This window comes from Bidens hawaiensis, unplaced genomic scaffold (assembly GCF_021521415.1).
Source record: "Bidens hawaiensis isolate Kalapana, Puna unplaced genomic scaffold, B.hawaiensis_p1.1 tig00010181_1, whole genome shotgun sequence".
Lineage (NCBI taxonomy): Eukaryota > Viridiplantae > Streptophyta > Magnoliopsida > Asterales > Asteraceae > Bidens > Bidens hawaiensis.
The window spans coordinates 726,422-747,219 of NW_027491773.1; the positions used below are offsets into that span (position 1 = coordinate 726,422).

The following is a 20,798-nucleotide window of genomic DNA, read 5'->3' on the forward strand; positions in this document are numbered from 1 at the left end:
ATCCCCAACGAACCGGAAGAGGGAACTGAGGTCGAATACATGAATTGGGTCAAACACACGGAAGATTCCATTCAAGTGTCATGCCTCATGTTGGCGACTATGGTTCCCGAAATCCAAAAGGATTTCGAAAACCATAATGCGTACGACATGATTACTCAACTTAAGGAAATGTTCCTTAAGCAATCGAGGGTTGAAAGGTTCGAAACGGTTCGAGCCTTGCATGCATGTAGAATGGATGATAATCAACCAGTTTCAACTTATGTACTTAAGATGAAAAGTTACATTGATCGCCTCGCCAAGCTCAATTGTCCCATCTCAAAAGAGTTAGCAACGGATTTGATCCTTAACTCTTTGTCGAAAAGGTTCGACACATTCGTGTTAAATTATAACATGAACGGGTGGGACAAAAACATTGGAGAACTTCACTCGATGCTTAAAACAGCCGAGGCGAGTATGGGTAAAAGGGTTTTACCCGTGTTTGCGATCAATGAAGGTAGATCCAAGAATCGATCTCAACCCAATCCTAAGGCTAAGGTAGCAAAAAGGAAGGGTCCTCCTGTGCATCTTAAGGGTAAGGGCAAATCACCGGTTATGGCAAAGAAACAAAAGGTTATGGAACCGAGGGGTCATAAGGATGATCCTTGTTTTGGTTGTGGGGAGACCGGACATTGGAAACGCAATTGCCCGGTCTACCTAAAGGAGCTAAGAGACAAGAGGAATGCGGGGCATACCTCGGGTAATGTCTTTATGATTAATATTGAGCTAAATCTTATTTCTTCTAACACATGGGTATTGGATACCGGATGTGGAACTCATATTTGCAATTGGTTGCAGGGGTTCAAAAGGAATGAAGACTTAAAGAAGGGCGAAGTGAGTCTTTTCATGGGCAACGGTGCAAGGGTGCACGTGGTCGCTAGAGGAGACTTCACTTTATCGCTTCCAAGTGGTTTGGAAGTTGTTTTGAAAAATGTTTTGTATGCTCCTAGTTTGACTAGGAACATTATTTCTGTGCACCTTCTTAGACAATGTAACTTTGACTTTAAATTTGTAAAATCAGAAATGCATGTATCATCTAATGGTATCTTTTATTTTAAAGCTGTACCAAACAACGGTATTTATGAATTGGTTCATGACAATACCTTAAATAGCTCATTATATCAAACTTCCACTAAAAGACTCAAAAAGGATTTGAGTGATTCCTACATTTGGCATTGTCGTCTTGGACACATAAACAAGAATCGTGTAAATACTCTCCAAAAGAATGGTCTTTTGAAAACAAATGAGTTAGGTTCGTTTGATGAGTGTGAATCTTGTATTCAAGGCAAGATGACCAAAGAGCCTTTCAAAGGTACAAATGAAAGGGCTAAGGACTTGTTGGGTATCATACATACGGATGTATGCGGACCCTTCAAGCCAACTAGTAGGAATAGTGAAAGGTACTTCATTACCTTTACCGACGATTTTAGTCGATATGGGTATGTGTATCTAATGAAACACAAACATGAAGCCTTTGAAATGTTCAAGGAATTTCAAAATGAAGTACAAAATCAGCTCGACCGAACAATCAAGGTACTCCGCTCCGATAGAGGAGGCGAATACCTAAGTGATGCTTTTCAAAGTCATCTTAGAGATTGTGGAATTATTTCACAGCTCACTCCTCCTGGTACTCCTCAACATAACGGAGTATCCGAGAGGAGGAATCGAACACTGTTGGACATGGTTCGATCAATGATGGCACGAAGCTCACTACCGCCATCATTTTGGGGATATGCGCTACTTACAGCGGCTCGTATTTTGAATATGGCCCCGACCAAAAAGGTGGATCGAATACCCTATGAAGTATGGCATGGAAAGGTTCCATCCTTTTCATATTTAAGGGTATGGGGATGCATAGTTTATGTTAAACGTGACACCCCAAATAAGCTTGAGGCTCGATCCATCAGGTGTATCTTCATAGGATACCCAAAGGATGATATAGGATATATATTCTATGATCCTAGTGAACAAAAGGTGTTTGTTTCACGCAAAGGATACTTCTTAGAAACTAAGTTCCTTATGGAAGGACCTAGTGAAAAGAGAGTGGAACTTGAAGAGGTTCAAGAATCACTGGATGATACACAGTTGGTCGATACTAGCTTTCAACACGAGGATGTTGAAGGTGATCAAATGGTTGATCATACACATGTTGCTCGCAGATCTAATAGGATTAGTCGACCTCCCAAGAAATATGGATTTCTTGTGGATGATTGCTACTTGGTCGATTCGGATGAACCGATCTCCTACAAAGATGCTATGTCACAACCTGATTGTGACAAGTGGCTTGAAGCCATGAGCGCCGAGATGCAATCCATGCACGATAACCAAGTTTGGGAATTGGTTGATCGTCCACTTAACTCCAAAATGGTTGGATGTAAGTGGGTCTTCAAGAAGAAGACCGATATGCATGGAAATTTAGATACTTACAAAGCTCGACTTGTCGCAAAAGGTTTCACGCAAACTCAAGGGATTGATTATGATGAAACCTTCTCGCCGGTTGCGATGCTTAAGTCGATCAGGATATTATTTGCCATTGCAGCTCATTTTGATTATGAGATATGGCAAATGGATGTCAAGACCGCTTTTCTAAATGGATATCTTGAGGAAGATGTCCATATGGTTCAGCCTGAAGGTTTTGTCGATCCATCTAATCCTGATAAAGTATGTAAGTTGAGGAAATCAATCTACGGGTTGAAACAAGCATCACGGATGTGGAATCATCGTTTTAATGAAGAAATCAAAGCGTTTGGTTTCGTCCAAAACGGTGATGAGGCGTGTGTGTATAAATGGGCTAGTGGGAGTATAATCATGTTCCTTATTTTGTATGTCGATGATATACTTTTATTTGGAAATGATATACCAAGTATGGAAAGCGTTAAAACGTGGTTAAGTAGTTGTTTCTCAATTAAGGATCTTGGAGAAGCGACATATATCTTGGGAATAAAGGTCTATAGAGATAGAAAAAGGAAATTGATCGGACTTAATCAAAGTGCATACATTGATAAAATCCTAAAAAGGTTCAGGATGGAAAACTCTAAGAAAGGTTTGGTACCTATTCCTAGAGGAACCGTGTTAAGCTCATCCCAAAGTCCTAGCTCTAAGGAAGAGCAGGATAGGATGAAGCATGTTCCTTATGCTTCGGCAATAGGATCTATTATGTATGCAATGATGTGCACTAGACCGGACGTCTCGTATGCTTTAAGCATAACGAGTAGATACCAGCACAACCCAGGTGACAGTCATTGGATGGCTGTCAAGAATATATTAAAGTACCTTAGAAGGACTAAGGATATGTTTTTAATATATGGGTCTGGTGAGGAGGAACTCGTCGTAAAGGGTTACGTGGATGCGAGTTTCCAAACTGACCGAGATGATTCTCGATCACAGTCGGGATATGTCTTCATTTTGAATGGAGGCGCTGTCTCTTGGAAGAGTTCGAAGCAGGATGTTGTCGCGTTATCCACTACAGAATCTGAGTACATCGCCGCTTCAATGGCAGCCCAAGAGGCTGCATGGATGAAAAAGTTCATCATGGATCTAGGGATTATCTCTACCATTCAGGAGCCCCTAGAGATATTCTGTGACAATGAAGGTGCTATTGCACAGATCAAGGAGCCTCGTGCTCATCAGAAAACGAGGCACATTGAGCGCAGATTCAACTACATAAGGGATGAAGTTGAAAAGAGAAAGATATGTATTCATAAAGTTCATACCGATCAAAATATTGCGGACCCACTCACGAAGCTCCTCGATAGGCCAAAGCATGAGGGTCATGTTTGTGCATTAGGACTTCGGTATTCTAGTGAGTGGATTTAATCTGTATTTAGTGTTTGTATAAGAACGAATGTAATGGGTATCTCATGAAAATTAATTATGTTTTAATTATTCAATGAGTTATGTTCTATATTTGCATGTTTAATCCATGAATGACTTATGTTGTTCTAAACGTCCGTAGTCGATCATACTTGTGGGAACAAGTATGAAGTTAAGACTATTATGAACCCGGATTGGTTGATATTCATGTGATGAATATAGGGCATAGGTTTGCCACCAAGGTTCATAGATATTTGTGGGATACAAATATTGGACATGATCCGCTCTCAAGGATCACTGCATGGAGTTAGTGCAATTGATCATAAGTAATCCTTGAGTAAAGGCGAGTATCATTGTGTCCTTTGACCTGAGATGCATATCGGATCTGGTTTTTCATCAAGTCTGATATCTTGACTCTATTCTTTGTTATTTTGGTAACACGATGACGTGTAAGAAAGAGCTCAGATATTATATGAGATGTCAACGAGGATGTATGCAGTCAAGATGGGATTTGTTCCTCTTATGTGTTGAGAGTTTAGATGTCTAAGGCCTGTTAAGTTAAATCGTTGAGAGAATGATCACTCTGTGTCTCTTCGATTTGACAGGACATCTAGTAACAAAGGGATGTAATGATAAGACTTACCTATATCATATCAAGTATGGACTTGAAGGGGATGATGTTATTGAATGGCACTTAGTCAAACACACTAGGGGTGGTGACCTGTTGTTAGGCGGTATTCACCATTAGCATTAACTTCTTATGAGTCACGTGCAAGTGGGAGATTGTTGGAATACCGTATGCCCGAGACACATAATTAGGTTAATGTGGCTAGCCGTGTTTGATCCAAGTCGGGTCATACCCAATAACGAGTTAGACACACACCAATTATGTATTTGTTAAGATAAGATCTATAAGACAAATATAGAACACGACACATTCAGAAAATCGGGTTTCTGAATATTTACTTGAAAGTGTTAAATAAATTAATTGGTTAATTTATTTATTCAAATAATTATTATTGGAATAATTATTTAACTATGTATTCTTTTATAAAATGGTTTATAAAAGATGGGGTGTTTATATATTTTATAAAGTATAAAATAAATAAAAAAAAAATAAATAAATAAAATAAATACATATTGGGGCCGGTTTTAGGGTGGGCCCCACACCCCATTGTCTTGGTCAAATCATGTCATGTATTTGGTATGGGATACATGATCAAATACCTAACACCATGGGTATTGTTTTATGCATGATGTTAAGAATATAATGATCAAGATACATTATTAAAAAAAGGACTTTCAAGTAACCAAAAACACACAACTCTTTCTCTTTTCTTTCTTCTTGTTTACGGCCAAGGAAGAAAAGGAAGGTTCGGGTCTCGGTTTTTGGTGTTTAAGCTTCCTAACATAGCTCGGTGTGTGTTGGAGGCTCGGGGTATATTCCGTTTGAGGGTTTTCCTTTGAAAGTCTAGCATTCACATCATCATCTTCTTCAACCATCAACTACATCTCTTAAAGGTTTAAGAATGTAAGTTTTACAAGCTTTGATAGTTTAGTTTTCTCGTATTACTTGATCCTTGCCTCGGGTTTCTAACATATAGATTATTGGTAATCTAATGACATGGATAAACTAGGTTGTTCATGAACATATATTATATAAACTTGTAATATATACATATATAAACACATGGATACATATGTTTAGTTTGTAAATATCACGCTTCCGCCTTTATTGTGACTAGTTAAATGGTTAACTAAGTTTATAAATTCCATAGAAACCCAACAAAAACTTCACACCTATTATCTACCACGTTCAAAGGTTAACTTATCCTCAGAAAAGATGAGGAAAACCTACACGCAGGTTAGACGCAGGTAAAGTTTAGCCATCCTACTAAGTGCAAGTGACGGTCCTACCCGCACAATCACGAAAGAGGAAGCAAAACTTCACACCTATTATCTACCACGTTCAAAGGTTAACTTATTCTAAACACTTGGAAAATTGCTAATTTAAACTAAAGTATGCAAGTCATACAACGTTTACAAAGCAAGGAACCCAACGAAAGTAGCGGTCTTACCCGCAAAAAGATTTATATTTCACAATGATTCATTACAAGAATGGCCGGGTAACTACCCGCCTACAAGAAAATAAATCTATACAAGCTAAATCTATCCTAGCAGTGGGAAGGGATCTTCAGGATCAGGCTTCAGGGCCACTTCCACTTGGACCAGCACCGTCAGTAGAGCGTGGCAGTTCAAGGAAAGCCTTAAGGATAGCTAGCCCATCATCAGCAGCAGCAACTTCATTCACCTTCTCCACCACCGGATGCGGGAAGGCGGCGTACTGATTCACTGCTTGGTCGTAAACAGCTTCAGTATCAACATTGTACAAAGGGAAGTTGGAAGGCGGGATGCCTTTCTCAACGAACCCTAGACCAAGCAGGAAGCCGACCTTTTCCCCGTCCTCGTGAGAAGCGTTGAGGGCTGCGCTCATAGCATCGTCATACGACGTCTCAGCAAAGACTCGATGCACAACCTACAAAAGAAAATATACAAGTGTCAAAACCTTTTCTATTTACAAAGAAAAGCGTAAAGACAAGAAAAGCTTACCTGAGACAACGCTTCTCGAAGAAGCCATTCCTTGGCAACCAGGGTTTCTTGGAGGGCAGCTTGAGCTTCGTTACGGGCGCGATCGGCTTCACTCTTGTTGAGGTTGGCAAGCAACACTTCTTTAGCCGCAGCCTCTTCGACGCCCTTCAGCTTACGCTCAGCATGGTCAAGCACCCCCCTCTGGTCCAGGATTTCTTGGAGCTTTTTGGCGTCTTCCATCGCCAAGGCATCATGAGCCTGCTGGAGAGCCTCTAATTTGGCTTTAAGTTCTTCATTCTCCACGCGTAGAGGCTCAGCAACAGCTTCAGCCTTGGTGGCCCTCTCGGTTGCGTTCCTTGCAGTTTCCTTTGCCAGCCGAAGCTGTTCATTAACAGCTTGGGCAGCCTTGGAACGGGCCTCGAGTCGTGCCTGAACTTCAACCTCGAGGGCCTTGAAGGCCTTCTCCTTTTCCGCAGCTACGGCGGAAAGTCTTTGGTTCTTCTCCCGGACAGCCCGCGCCTGAGCCACTTCTTTAAGGCGAGCTGCTTTTAACTTGTCGTTTTCAAGACAAAGCAGCTCGACGCGCGGCTGCATCCGGGCCAGGAGAACCCGAAGCTCATTGGTTAGCCTACCCTCCTGGTAGCTAGCCATGGCTTCCCCCAACGCACCACTGGGAGCAGCGTGACGAGCCCATTCCACGCACTCCACAGGGGTGCGAAGGGTTGTTCCTCGGCGAATGTTCCATCGTGGAACATACACTTCATTGGAATCCGACACTGCAAAAAACATAAAGCAGTTAGGAAAAGATGATAAAGAAAAAATATATAAAAAGGGCCAAAAGAACCCTACGCACCTGTAGGGTCAATAACAGGCCGATAGCCGCCGAACCCATCACCTGAACCCAAGGGAAATCCATCCAAGAGGTCAGGCAGATGGGAAGGTGGCAGAGATTGGCGAGAAGCCCCATGCGTACCTGATGGATCGGCCGTCGTTGCCGATGACGGGGGCATGGTAGCAGCCGCCGCGGTCGCCGCCGCGGAATCCGCAGCAATAGTAACCGCCGGCTCGGTGAAGGATGCTGTAAAAATAGCACTCACAGCCGGCGGTGACGTCATCACAGCTGGAACAGTCGGCTCAAAGGAGTGAGCAACTGAACCAGCGGAAGCAGGCGCAGGCGCCTGGGTCGTCGCCTCAGGTAGGCTGACCAAGCCTACCGTCATTGGCAGAGAAGTACTACTCTGCACTCCACCCTGGAATGCGTTAACATCCACGCCTGCGTAAAGAAGATAAGTGTTAACGATATTAAACTATGAAGATAAAAGCTAAAGGAAATTTGTACTTACGGGTTTTCTTGAGCCTGAAAGTACGGACGGGCGGGGATGAACCCGATGGGGCCGGCCTCTTCACGCCGGTCACCGTTGTCATCCTGGGCTCTTCGGTGACAGTTGTCACAGCCTCCGGAATGGTGATCTTATCACCACCGGGATTCCCCGCCACCTCTTCGCTCTCGGTCTCCGAATCAGACCGAGGCGCTGGATCGGCAGTGGAGGCCACCTTCTCCTTCCCCTTCCCGCCGGCAGCCTTCTTCTTCCGCACCAACGGAGGACCATCTGCGGATTCCTCATCAGAACATACGATTAAAGGAATTCCAGCAGAGGTTTCAACATTGAGGGGTCGAGGGTCGAATAGCGCCTTACCTGGCCGACGGGCGCTAAGGATCTCATGGCCTAGCGGATAGACCTCCACGAACCGATCCGCCGTTTGTTCTAGGATGGGCAACTCGTTCTCGTCTAGAGCGCGAGTACCCATCCGAGCGGGACCGTCAGCCTCCCGCGGGTTTAGGAGCGACTGCAAGTCGTTCCCCTCTGAAATAAACAAGAAAAAAGTTAGAAGAAATTCAAAATCAACAAAAAGAAACAAAGCATACCGTAAGGAACAGAGTTCGAACCGTATTATAGGACGATTGGGATCTTTTGCGCATCGGCAGCCTTCCACACCCGGCTCATCCCCAGCATCACCATCCCGGACTCCGCAAACCGGTAAACCGGAGATTGGACCCGAGATATCTTCGAGAACCATTCCGCCTCCTCGTAGTTGGAGGCGTGAAGGCTGGGAAGTACTTGCCCATTCTTAAACTTCATGGCAAGGGGGATGGCGCAAGCGGAGATGTAGAAGAACTCCCGCTTCCACGCGCGAAGACTGCGCTCGGTGGCGCAAATCTTCAAACCCTTGATTCGGGTTATCAGGGTATACCACCCCTGGATGCACCTCCAAGTGTAGAAGGTCATCAGGCGGTCAACATAGGGCTCAATGCCCAGTATCCGGCACACCCACTCGAAGTGGCGAATCTTGGCAATCGCCATGGGGTGCAACTCGGTCAAATGAACACCGTGCCTCTCAAGGACACGGTAAACAAACTTTGTCAATGGGAACCTAAGATTCCCATAAACAAAGAATGCAGCATAAACCCCGATCTTGCCTCTGGGGGCATCGTACACCGTCTGATGGGGTTCAGGAAACTCAGGCTCGAGAGACTCGAGCATGAACTTCCTGACGACGTACCGATACAGATCGCCAGGCAGAGCACACTGGCACTCGCCAGCAGTACTCTTATCACCAGCTGTAGATTCGAGATCACGAGACATCTTGTAAAAGAAAGAAGAAAACGATTTCAAGAGAATGCTCGACTGAAAGATGAGTATTCGCCGGAAATCGTTCTGAAGATGAAGAGAAGAGTGAAAGTGTGGATTACAAAGAACCATCTCCCCCTTTATATACTAATCGCAATTAATGCGATGAAATTAATGCGGAAGAGAGAGAAAACGAAGGTGCAATGAAACTATGACACGTGGCAAAAAGCAAGCTGGCAACAGCTGCTGACAGGACGCATACCATTAATTTCGCGGCCACGCGCCCGAAAAATCGCGCCCACGCGCCTGAAAAAGCGTCTGGAATGACCATGTACTGTCACGTCACCATAACTTCCTGCACGTCCTGACACAGTCAGAAGAAACCGTCGCACGATGTTTCAGAGGTTTGGACTGTTCTTATCTTTCCACCAACTCTTCGAATTTCAAAATTCAAAATTCAAAAAGATTCAAAAGTAAGCGGGAAAATACCCCTTACCTTGGCAACCAAGTAACCGTAAGACGGATGCGGGTACAGTGTTAAGGCAAAACCCTTCACATACCTAGCACCCGCAGGGAATTGAAGCCAAAAATACCTCGGCAACCAAGTAACTATAAGACGGGTGCGGGTACAGTGTTAAGGCAAAACCCTTCACATACCTAGCACCTGCAGGGAATTGACGCCAGGAATACCTTGGGAGTAAAGTAACTATAAGACGGTTGCGGGTACAGTGTCAAGGCGAAACCCTTCACATACCTAGCACTCCGCAGGGAAATGAAACCAAGAAGGATCTTCTGGGCCATGCTTGCGCACACGGGAATAACATCCCCGCATAGCGGGAACGATGAGAACTAGATTGTTTGAAACTTCAAGATGGAATTGGTGATTTTAACATAATTGATCACTATGTTCAAAACTACCAAAACCTCATGGAGAATCTACACAAGAGGTACTCAACGCTCCTGACTTGCGAGGAGGTTACAGACCTACCCGCATCATACCCAAAGATCAAGCAGAACAGTGGGAAATTCTGCGTGACATTAGGACTTCCGTGGGAAGAATCCCCATGGAAAACCTTAAAACTAAACCCTTTTCAAAAACCCTTTGCTTAAGTCCAAAAGTTCACCTCACTTTATTAAACATTCATGAGAACAACATTGGACTGGGGGGACTTGAAGAGGTAGGTCCCAGCAGAGCCCAGTTGGACCCACAGACTCACCTTGAAAAGGGACGTCTGCGCAGTTCAACCCGCAAGACTCCTTAACGGACGTCTGCGCGGTTGAACCCGCAAGACTAAACTAAAGGGACGTCTGCGCAGTTCAACCCGCAAGACTCCTTAACGGACGTCTGCGCGGTTGAACCCGCAAGACTAAACTAAAGGAACGTCTGCGCAGAAACCAACTGGATCAGCAGGACCCACCACGCTCAGAGACGTGACGTCCTCACGTGCGGTACGCAAGCTGTTCCCGCAGGAAACGCCTACCAATGGTTTTCAGGTACTCCGCCTGTTCCCGCAGTTACGGATACCGGCCATCAGGGAAGGCCACCCGCGCAGCATGGCTACACGCACAAGGCTTAACTCTCATAATAATTCAGCAGTCACCTGAAGAAGGAATGAGCAAGCCGGGAACATTCCCGCACAAAGGCGGGAGGGGGAATACTCCCGCCCAAATGGGCCAGTCCGTACGATACTGAGGATCTTTTACTGTACCTGACGAGGTATGGGCAAAAGATATGTCCAAAGATACGACAGCTCATTGACAACAGTATGGCGAGCAGCATGCTCCTGTACTGTATGTCACTATTAGCCGCTACCTACTCACCAACTCCTGACATACCACGTGCCTAGCCTGTAGTTGGTGAAAAAGGAATAGTACACGGCAGGCCTGGTCACTATTAGCCGCTGCCTACTCACCAACTACCAGCAGGGCACGTGCGTAGGCCACTGTTGGTTGAACAGGAATACTATTCAGCAGGCCACACCTCCTTGGAAACCTACCTCCGGCTATAAATACCACGAATGGTATGATCATCTTATCTTAACATATTATCATCATATTATACCTGATATCTGCTCTAGCAATTTCTTAATATACCTTTATATTTAAAGAGCAACCTAGTCTGATTCTCACGCCGGAGGGTGGTCACAAGGAGGAACCCCCCCCCCCCCCCTTCTCAGTGACGAGCTCACGGTGTCTGTTTTGCAGGTTATCAGAAGAACCATCTTCTCAGGGTCTAACCCCTCGTGGGAAACAGCTATCTAACCCCCAGGTTACCAGTAATCTGCACGGGGTCCGGTTAGTGTTTCTTCAGTATGTGTATAATATAAGAATGATTCTCTCAACTAAACTCAAGATGTGTTTCTTTAAAAAAGTTGGAAAATATTGATTTGAAAAAGGCTATCAAGAAAAATGTCTAGAACCTAAATTTCGTGAAAACACATGGTTCGTAGAACTGTAGAAGTACACGATTTAATAAAAATGTTGATACTGCAACTATGAAAATTCATATCGACTTCTTTAAAGTTTATTATTTTTAGGAACGTTATTATTTTAAGGAACGTGGGTCGTGCCGTTTTAGACTAATATCAAACCGAAAACCAAACTTTGGTTTTTGGATTTTTTAAGCCATTCGGTTTCAACGTTGGATTTTCGGTTTTCATTTTGGTTTCGGTTTGGTTTCGGCTTTTCGGTTTTTGCCATTTGAGATTGAAAATTTTAAACCGAAAAGAAAGTTGATCGAAAATAACGAATTATGTATAAATAATTTTGTTAATTATTAACTAATAGGCTATTATACATTTGACCAAAAGTATTAGAATTACATATTTATTAAATTCTTATAAATTGCTTAAAATAAAAATAATCTAGAAAATTAATTCGTTTTTTTCGGTTTTTATTACATACAAAACCAAAACCGACTAGTTCATTTTTACAAAACATAAAATCAAACCGTCGGTTTTTATTTCGGTTTAGTATTTTTGGTTCGAACATTTTCAGTTTTTCGGTTTCAGATTAATTTTCTTGGTTTCTTGCACTCCCCTAATGTTTATATATTTAGTAGATAAGTTTTTTATTCAACCAAAAGTAAGGGGGTGTTTGGGATTCCTTATTTTCCTTAACTTATAACTTATAAACTTTTTGAAAAGTTAATAAGGTGTATAAGGTGTTTGGCAAACTATAAATCCTTATTGATTTTAACTTATGGGGAAGGCAAAATAAAGGGGTTTTGAAAAGTTAGAAATTTGTAACTTATTAACTTAATGGATTTGATTTACCTATTACACCCCTCTAACTCTCAAAACCCATCACACTTCTTTTAAAAAAAAGTGTCCTTTTTAGTCATTTTAGTTTTCCTCAACACATAAGCTAACCCAAACATTTTTGTACAAATTTCTTTTAAAATATTCATAAGTTTATAAGTCATTTTAACAAAAAGTCCTTTTTTACTTAAATAAGCAATCCCAAACACACCCTAAGTTTAAAAATTTTAGAAAGTTTGAAACTATATTTTATTTTCTATTCATTATTAAAAAAAAGGTTAAAATCAATCAATAATGATAGTTTTAAAAGAAAAATTACTAATCTTATCTTTATGCATGAAACTAGTTTAAATATTGATGATCTCAATTTTTTAAACATTAATTTAATCTACTCTTAATTATTACACTATTGTTCACCACGAGATACGTCAAGATACACCGAAGGCTCTTTTGTGATGTTGAAATATTACAAAGGTAAAAATTTTAGGACATACTATACATTTACATACTAAATTACATAAAATGTTAGATTCTTTATCAAATGCATTTATTGCCAGTTATGTTAATTATTCATATTCATGTAATCATTTTTTTCACATACATAAGAAGTAGCGTTAGTTCTTTGTACATCCATAAATCTCAGAATTTTTTGTTCTTCGTAGTTTAAAAGTTGTCTGTTGTGAAATATTTGATTCTGGCCCAAACCCCATTTTCAAGTCCAATAAAGTAAATGATGATAAAAAGATCCCAGGGTGTTGGACTTGGGACATTCTAAACTGGTCTATTTTGTGCCATGAATCATGATTCAGAACCGAACCGCACTGAACCAATAAAAATCAGGCCGAGACCGAGTTTCAAATGAAACTTAGACCTGAGCCAGACCACTTGATAACGTTCGGTCTCTGGTCGGCCGGGGTTGATTGGCCAGTTTAGCAACAGAACCCACCCCCCCCCCCCCCCCCAAAAAAAATATAGAGATTATAATGGGCTTTAATGTTATTTCGTTTATCGGCTGCATTGTTATATACTCGAACCACGTAATCAACACTCCAACAGTCCAACTAGTTTCAACAAAGAAAACATAAGTTTCCCATTTGTAATTCTACCTAGGTAGAGATGCACAATTCGGATATTTTTAGAAACTAGTTTCGTTTATGGTCAACAAAAGTGAAAGAATCAGGCCGGGTAAGAACCGGTTCCGGGTATGGTCGGATTTTTGACCAAGTTTGTCAAGTTTTTGTCGGGTTTTGACCGGGTCAGGTTCAAGTTTTAGCCGGGTCGGGTTCGGGTTTTGACTGGGTCCGGTTGAGGTGGAACCGGTTCAGGTGGATCCAGGACTCCGGGTTCGATTTTTTTTGAGGAACCAGAACATAGTACACTAGGTCGGGTGCGGAACCGGTTTATTTTTACCACCTCTATTATTTTACCCGCTTCTATTAGAATCTAGCTTAAGACCGAAATATTGAAAACCGAGAACCCCACAACTGATCGGCAGTTCTAATCTAGGTCCGTAATCCGTTGGTCTGGTCATAGTTCGGCCACCTGGTTTGGGTGGTCCAAGCAAATAAAAGCTCGCTCCACCAATCCGGAAACGGTCACACCATCGATACTAGCTAAATGGAACCCATAGCTTTGTACATATATAAAAACCAATTTTGTTGGGTCTTTTTTTCTCTATCTGTTGTTTAACTGTAATATATAAAACGGTCATATAACAATATTTATGCTATTATACTTAACAATGCTACATACAACTATCTTGCGTGTTCAGAACAACACGTTTTTGGAACAATACTACATACAACTATTAACAAAATCAAATTTGACAACCTGGAAAGATTAGTGATGCTACATTGAAAAGATTATCCCTATTAAACCATTACGTACCTTTGATTTATAATCAAATTTTGCTTATTGACAATATAATAACCAACAAATCTCTATAAACATTGTTGAATTGATCATAAAATTTGCTAATACAAGTTATCAAAATTCAACAAATCATATAAACAATTACCAAATCACAATAACTACCTTCAAGGCCCATCCTCTCCATCTCGAATCAAATTACAAATATCGGAACACTCCACCAAACAATAATGCCGACTCCTAAACCCTTGCTTGAACACAACCAACGGTCTCCGAACATTAAACGGCCCTTCGCCCGGCGACCCATCACCCCCTCGGATACAAGTTGTCACGCACTTAATCGTGCATGATTCGGCTTGCCTCGATTTGGGCTTTTGAATCCTAGCCTTCTTGCAATCCCCATCTTGCCCCTGAACACAATCGCCCGACAACGTTTGCGGTATGTTTGAGAGTGTTTCAGCCGCATCTGGAGGCGGGGTTTTGAGTTCGGCTGCGGTTGATGATGTTGTTCCGGATAATAAAAGTACGGTTGCTGCTGTGGAGGCAATGAAGATTCGGGTGGTGGTGAACCGGGGCGTGGGTGGTTTGAAGGTGTTGGTGACGAGTGGTTGCCGGTGACGGTGACGGTGGTGGTGGTGGTGCACGGGTGAGTCTGGGATGAATGGAGGAGTAGTGCCGCGAATGAGCATTTTGTATGGTTGGTTATTGTCCACCTCTTTTAAAAGTTAGTTAAGGATGAAGCTACGGACCACATAGGATCCACAAGGGTTTAAAGTGGCAAATTATAATAGAGCTGGGTTATATTTGGAAAATTATTAAACTTTTAATTTGACTTTAGCTTTTTTTATTTTACTTTTCATGTAAGATGTTTACATAAACTTACGTACGTCGTTGAAGAGGTTTAGTGGAGTTTATAACTTTAGATTTTGATATATTTTTCGTTCACAAATTTAGTTATTTGTTTGTTATAATAAAAATCAAACGTCATTTTATATCATGATAAAGATAATGATGAACGTATTATAATGTAAGGATGTATGTAAGTTGTATAAAACTAGAGGTGGCAATATGAATAGGTTTGGTTGGATTTGAATGATGGGTTAAAATAAGTTTGAATTAGGATATGTATGAGTTATGATGAATTTTTAAAATAGAGGGTTAGAATAAAGTTAACTCATCTTGACCCAAGTAAAGGTTATAATACAAAGGGTTTCAAAAACTCCAAAAAAAAAATTCAAAAAATCAATAAAACACTAATAACTCAAAATATGAATTAAAACACAAAATGTGAACTAAAATGTTTCCCCCATCGTCCTCGTTTATAAAAAATAAATTTAAAAAAAACGGTTTTGTCTCGGTTCATGTTCGGTTTTTTCAATTTTTCTTCGGTTTTGCTTTTTTCTATTTCGGTCAGTTTCGGTATCGTTCGGTTTCAATGATTTCATTTTTGATTTCTTGGTTTATATTCGGTTTCGTGGGTTTTGTTTGAAATAAAATTGGATGGAGCTTGTTTTAATTCATTCTAACCTATAAACAAACTCATTCTAATTTATAACCAAAAGTCACTATCATTTTCCAATCTCATCATGACCTTCTTGCAAAATTCTTGTGATCAATTCTAACCCATTTCAATTTTAAAAGTTATCCATATTAACCAAAAACAATTTTTGCCACCCTTATATGTTAAGGGTGTTTGATTTGCCGTGTTTTTTTAATGATTTGCAATTTGTATGAATTGCATTTATATAATTAATTTGTCAAAAGGTTTGAAATGTGAAGGAATTTGAATCTAACAAACAAATTGGGAAAGGTTTGAAATGCATCACAAATCCCAACTTATAAAGAAATCACTGTTGCCACGGCCATCATCGGCACCACCCGACCGTCAACGTAGCGGCCACCCGCTAAAAGAGGAGAAGTCTTTTTTAAGCAGTGATTTCTTTACAAGTTTTGAGATTTTGAGACCAAATCCATAAGAATTGTCCTAAATCCTAATTGTGGGCTTGTGGCTTTACACATTCAGGAATCATGGGCCAAAAATACAGCAACTAACATGAATGGGCCTGCTTTTGGTCCTGGGTCTAATAGTCAGTGGGGGCAGTTAAGAGCTAGAGGTGCACAAATCAGGTATTTGAAATACCTGGGTTCGAGTATGAAATCGGGATCGGGTATGACCGGGTATTGGAAAATCAGGTATTGGTAAAAAATCGGATCGGGTTCGGGTTCGGGTATTGCCTCTAAAAACCATACCCTATGCATCGGGTTCGGGTCGGGTATAGAATCGGGTATTTGAATACCCTATTTTCGGGTATTGAAAAAACCCTATTTGTGGGTTTTTTTTTGGTTTTTTTCCGGGTATAGATGGGAATTTTTTAAAAGGTTTCGCATTTTAGGGGTATTTTTCGGGTATTAATAAGGTATTTTCGGGTATACATCGGGTATTTGAAATACCCGGTTTCGGGTATTGGAAAAACCCGGTTCCGGGTATGGAACCGATTCGGGTTTTCAGGTATTACCGGGAACAAATCGGGTCCGGTTCGGGTTTTAGTACCGAAATGCATACCCTATCCGTACCCAACGAGTAGGGTCAGGTACGGGTTCGGGTATAAAAAACCCGGGTATTGAAAAAACCGGTTCCGGGTTTTTATTTTGGGTCCAGTTCCAGGTTCGGGTTTTTTGTGCACCTCTAGTTAGAGCCTTAGAGGTGCACAAATCGTGTTTTTCAAATACCAGGGTTCGGGGTATGATCGAGTATTGAAAAATCGGGTATTGGCAATACCCGGATCAGGTAAGAGCATTGTCTCTAAAAACCATACCCTATGTATCAGGTTTGGGTCGGGTACAGAACCGGGTATTCTAAAACCGGGTATTTGAATACCCGATTTCCGGGTATTGAAAAAACCCTATTTTCGGGGTTTTTCTGGCTTTTTTCGGGTATTTTTTTAATAATATTGGATTTTTTAAGGGGTTGCACATTTTAAGATTATTTTTCCGGGTATTTTTTGGGTAATATCGGGTATAAATCGAGTATTTGAAAAACCCGGTTCCGGGTATTTGTAAAACCCGGTTCGGGTTTTCAGGCATTACCGGGTACAAATCGGGTCCGGTTCCGGGTATAGTTTTTGGTACTGAAATGCATACCCTATACGTACCCTACGAGTAGGGTCGAGTACGGGTTCGGTATTAAAACCCCATGTATTAAAAAACCGGTTCCGGGTTCAGGTTTTTTGTGCACCTCTAGGGCCAGTCTCTGAAATTATTAAAAGGTGCTAATCATATATCATCTTTATAGAGATACCGAGATGCATTAAGTTATGTGTAATGAGATATTATACAGGTGGATAAAGCCTTTATACTATTCTAATTTTCAAAGGCATTATTATGCGTTAGCTTGTTAGAGCCTTTTTTTATAATAAATTACATGCGATGTTTTAAAGTAGTAATGATTTAAAAAACATTATACAATACATTTGTTTTTTACTAAAAAAAAGAAAGGTATATGATGATGAAACGGCCAACATGTTAAGGGCAATAGCCATTAATACCCATACCTAATCATTTATAAAATACTTCAACAGGCAGCAAAATTTATTGATTTATCCTAGTTTACATTTAAGCTCTACAAATTCCCACCAAACTTATGATGAAAAAGGGAACTTATTAATCAAGAAAAAACCATCTGGGCTAGCTCAAATGGCCAGGGATATGAGAGAAGACCTGAAGATCCCAGGTTCGATTCTTGATCTCGACTGGTTTTACTGGCTCTCCGCTGTGAGCGTGGGGTCGGGTTTATCCGGTGAATTGGTGGTTAGGTGGACCAGGAAACAACACTCGTACTTAAACGTGGGTCCAGTTAAGACAACATAGTCTTGGCTCGAATGGGGTAGTGTGTTACTGAAATTGGCCGTTCAAAAAAAAATCAAGAAAAAAAACTCTAAATTTGTCACATTTAAGCCACTAACATGTTTATCAATATTATTATTTGATAGATGATAGATTTCCTTTTGGCGTTTAAAGGAAATCTTTCAAAAAGCATGTGCAAGCAATTAAAAATAATTATAAGTATATAATCTAACTAGGTTATTAACACGTGAAAATATTTAAATTTTCAAACAAATACATGTAATTTAAAAGAACAATCTAAGTTGTTATATGTTATTCGGGAAGACAACATACTTTAAGTTGTAAATAATATTGGTACGAAAATCAATGATTGTGAAATACAATGATAAACCCAAACAACATTCAAATTACAATATTTGAAAACATAATCAAAAGTTAAAAATGTAAAATTCTAAGCTACTAAAAAGACTTCCTTATAAACCATATTTATTCTTTATTTGTAACTTTGTCTTCATTTTTTAATATCAGAATTTTAACACCACTATTCTCTCTTGATATAGCTACATAGACTTGTCTATGTGTAAACACCGGGTCTCTGAGATATATGTCAACTCTTGCTAGAGATTGACCTTCACTTTTGTTAATGATCATTGCTAAACAGAGTACAACTGGAAAGAACTACCTTCTCTTAAATTTAAACGAAAGTTTCTTATATGGTGTTAAAACACAACGAATTATATAAGTGACATAACCAGTATTAGTACCTGAACTTACTTTTACTACAACAAAACGCCTACCCAAATTAATTACTCGCAATCTAGTTCCATCACACAAACCGTTCTTCTGATCCATATTCCTTAGTAACATTGCTGGTACACCGACTTTTAGAACCAATCTATGAGTCAAAATAATTTTGGTCTTTTTGATTTTATTTAGCATAATGTGTTTATGAAAATTTTAGTTCAAATTAAAATTTAAAAAAATAATTGGTATGATCTTACTTAAAAAACCAAACAACTGATTTTTTATATGGACCATAACTAAATTTGTGACTTTTGCGGCAAAGTTTGGAAACAATATAAATTAAGTTAACCAAATATCAGTAAAAATTAATAGAGAAATATCTTTGCGCCTCTAATTAACATAAATTGATTCGGATACACATCTTAATTAAAACATATATTTTAACTGGTTTTAAGAAAATTAAATAGTATTGGATAACTGAAAATTATGTTTTGTATCATTTATAAAAAAGAAAATAGAAAAAAGAAATGTGTAAACATACATTCAATGTTATTAAAAATTTGTTTATTAAAAATGTATAATTTAGTTAATAATAAATATATTAAAAGTCGTTTATATTTTTCTGTTACAAGTGCCTAATTTTTAGTTAATAACATATTAATGTTTATTCACAATATTTTAGTTAATAAACAAATTATATTTTAATACAATATAGTGTATTAAAACGTTTAAAATAAAACGTTACCGTTTAAAATGCTAGTAAGTAGTTCTCTTGGCGTTGAAGTTGCATGTTTAAAAAAAAGGCATTCTTAAAAACATTTTAAAGGGTAACTAAAAAATATTAAAATGACTTACTATTTGAATTGCCTTCTTATTGGAAGACGTTGATTGACCAAAAATTACGTTTTCTTTAATTTTGAAGACATCTATAATAGAATATAATATGGTTAGTATATGAAAAAGATGAACAACATAAATATAAAAACAGAATTTTATAAAACATGATGTTTCAATTTTGTTGACTTACTGAAGGATATTAATAAACAAAACAGAAAAATTAGAAAACCGGGAAACCAAGTAATATTAACTTTAGTGACAATTGTAGGTTATTTATATTTGGTGTTTACATAGATATTAAAGACATGAAAATTAGAAGTATTACACAGGAAACAACAATAACACAACTGGATATGAAGACTATCGGCTAACTTGAATAGACATAGATGATCAAAAATTCATTTATAGTAAAAGTATCTAACCCATCAATATATTTCTATAATAGTAGCCTATGCTACACATGGGTTGAAAACATAGAAACAAACATATAAATATAGACAACCATAAAATTTCATAACTAATATATTAAACCAACACAAATATTTAACATAAAATTGTAACCAAAATATTAAACACTTTGATTGTGTACATAAAAACTTAATACTTACACAAATTTATTATACACCTAAATTAAAAAACCAAACGAAGACATGAACATGTTATCATCATACCATCAACTTCTTCGATGTTTAATATACACGGGTGAAAAAACATATCAACAAACCTAATAAATATACATAACATATTCAAGCAACACAAATATGATACACCAGTGTTTAACTAAAAAGTTAAACATTTGGATTGTCTAGATATTAAAAGTTCAAAGTTAAAATAACTAAATATACACTGAACCAAAAAAAACATTCACAAAGACTAACCTTGTTCTTTCATATTAACCCACCATCAAGTTCTTCAATATTCTATCAAAAGAAACTAATTTTGCTTCACCACCTGAAAATAAAAAAATAGCATCCTAATTAAATATACACATATATTTAAAATCATAACATATTTAATAATAGGATAATACATGTGTTACACACGGGTGGAACATATTTAAAAATATAATATATACATAACATCATATAAATTTAATGAAATGCAAATGTTGTATCTATAAATAAATGATAATTTTACATGAATTATAAAATATCATAACTTATTTGAATCAAATACA

General features: G+C 39.1%; 1 protein-coding gene across 1 annotated transcript; it reads right to left on the reverse strand.

Annotated features, from left to right (window-relative positions):
- Nucleotides 1-14,254: 14,254 nt before the first annotated feature.
- Nucleotides 14,255-15,002, reverse strand: LOC143534529 (uncharacterized). Its single transcript, XM_077028995.1, has one exon. It carries the CDS (start codon nucleotides 14,884-14,886, stop codon nucleotides 14,365-14,367), a length of 522 nt encoding a protein of 173 aa, XP_076885110.1. The 5' UTR covers nucleotides 14,887-15,002; the 3' UTR covers nucleotides 14,255-14,364.
- Between the last annotated feature and the right edge of the window lie 5,796 nt (nucleotides 15,003-20,798).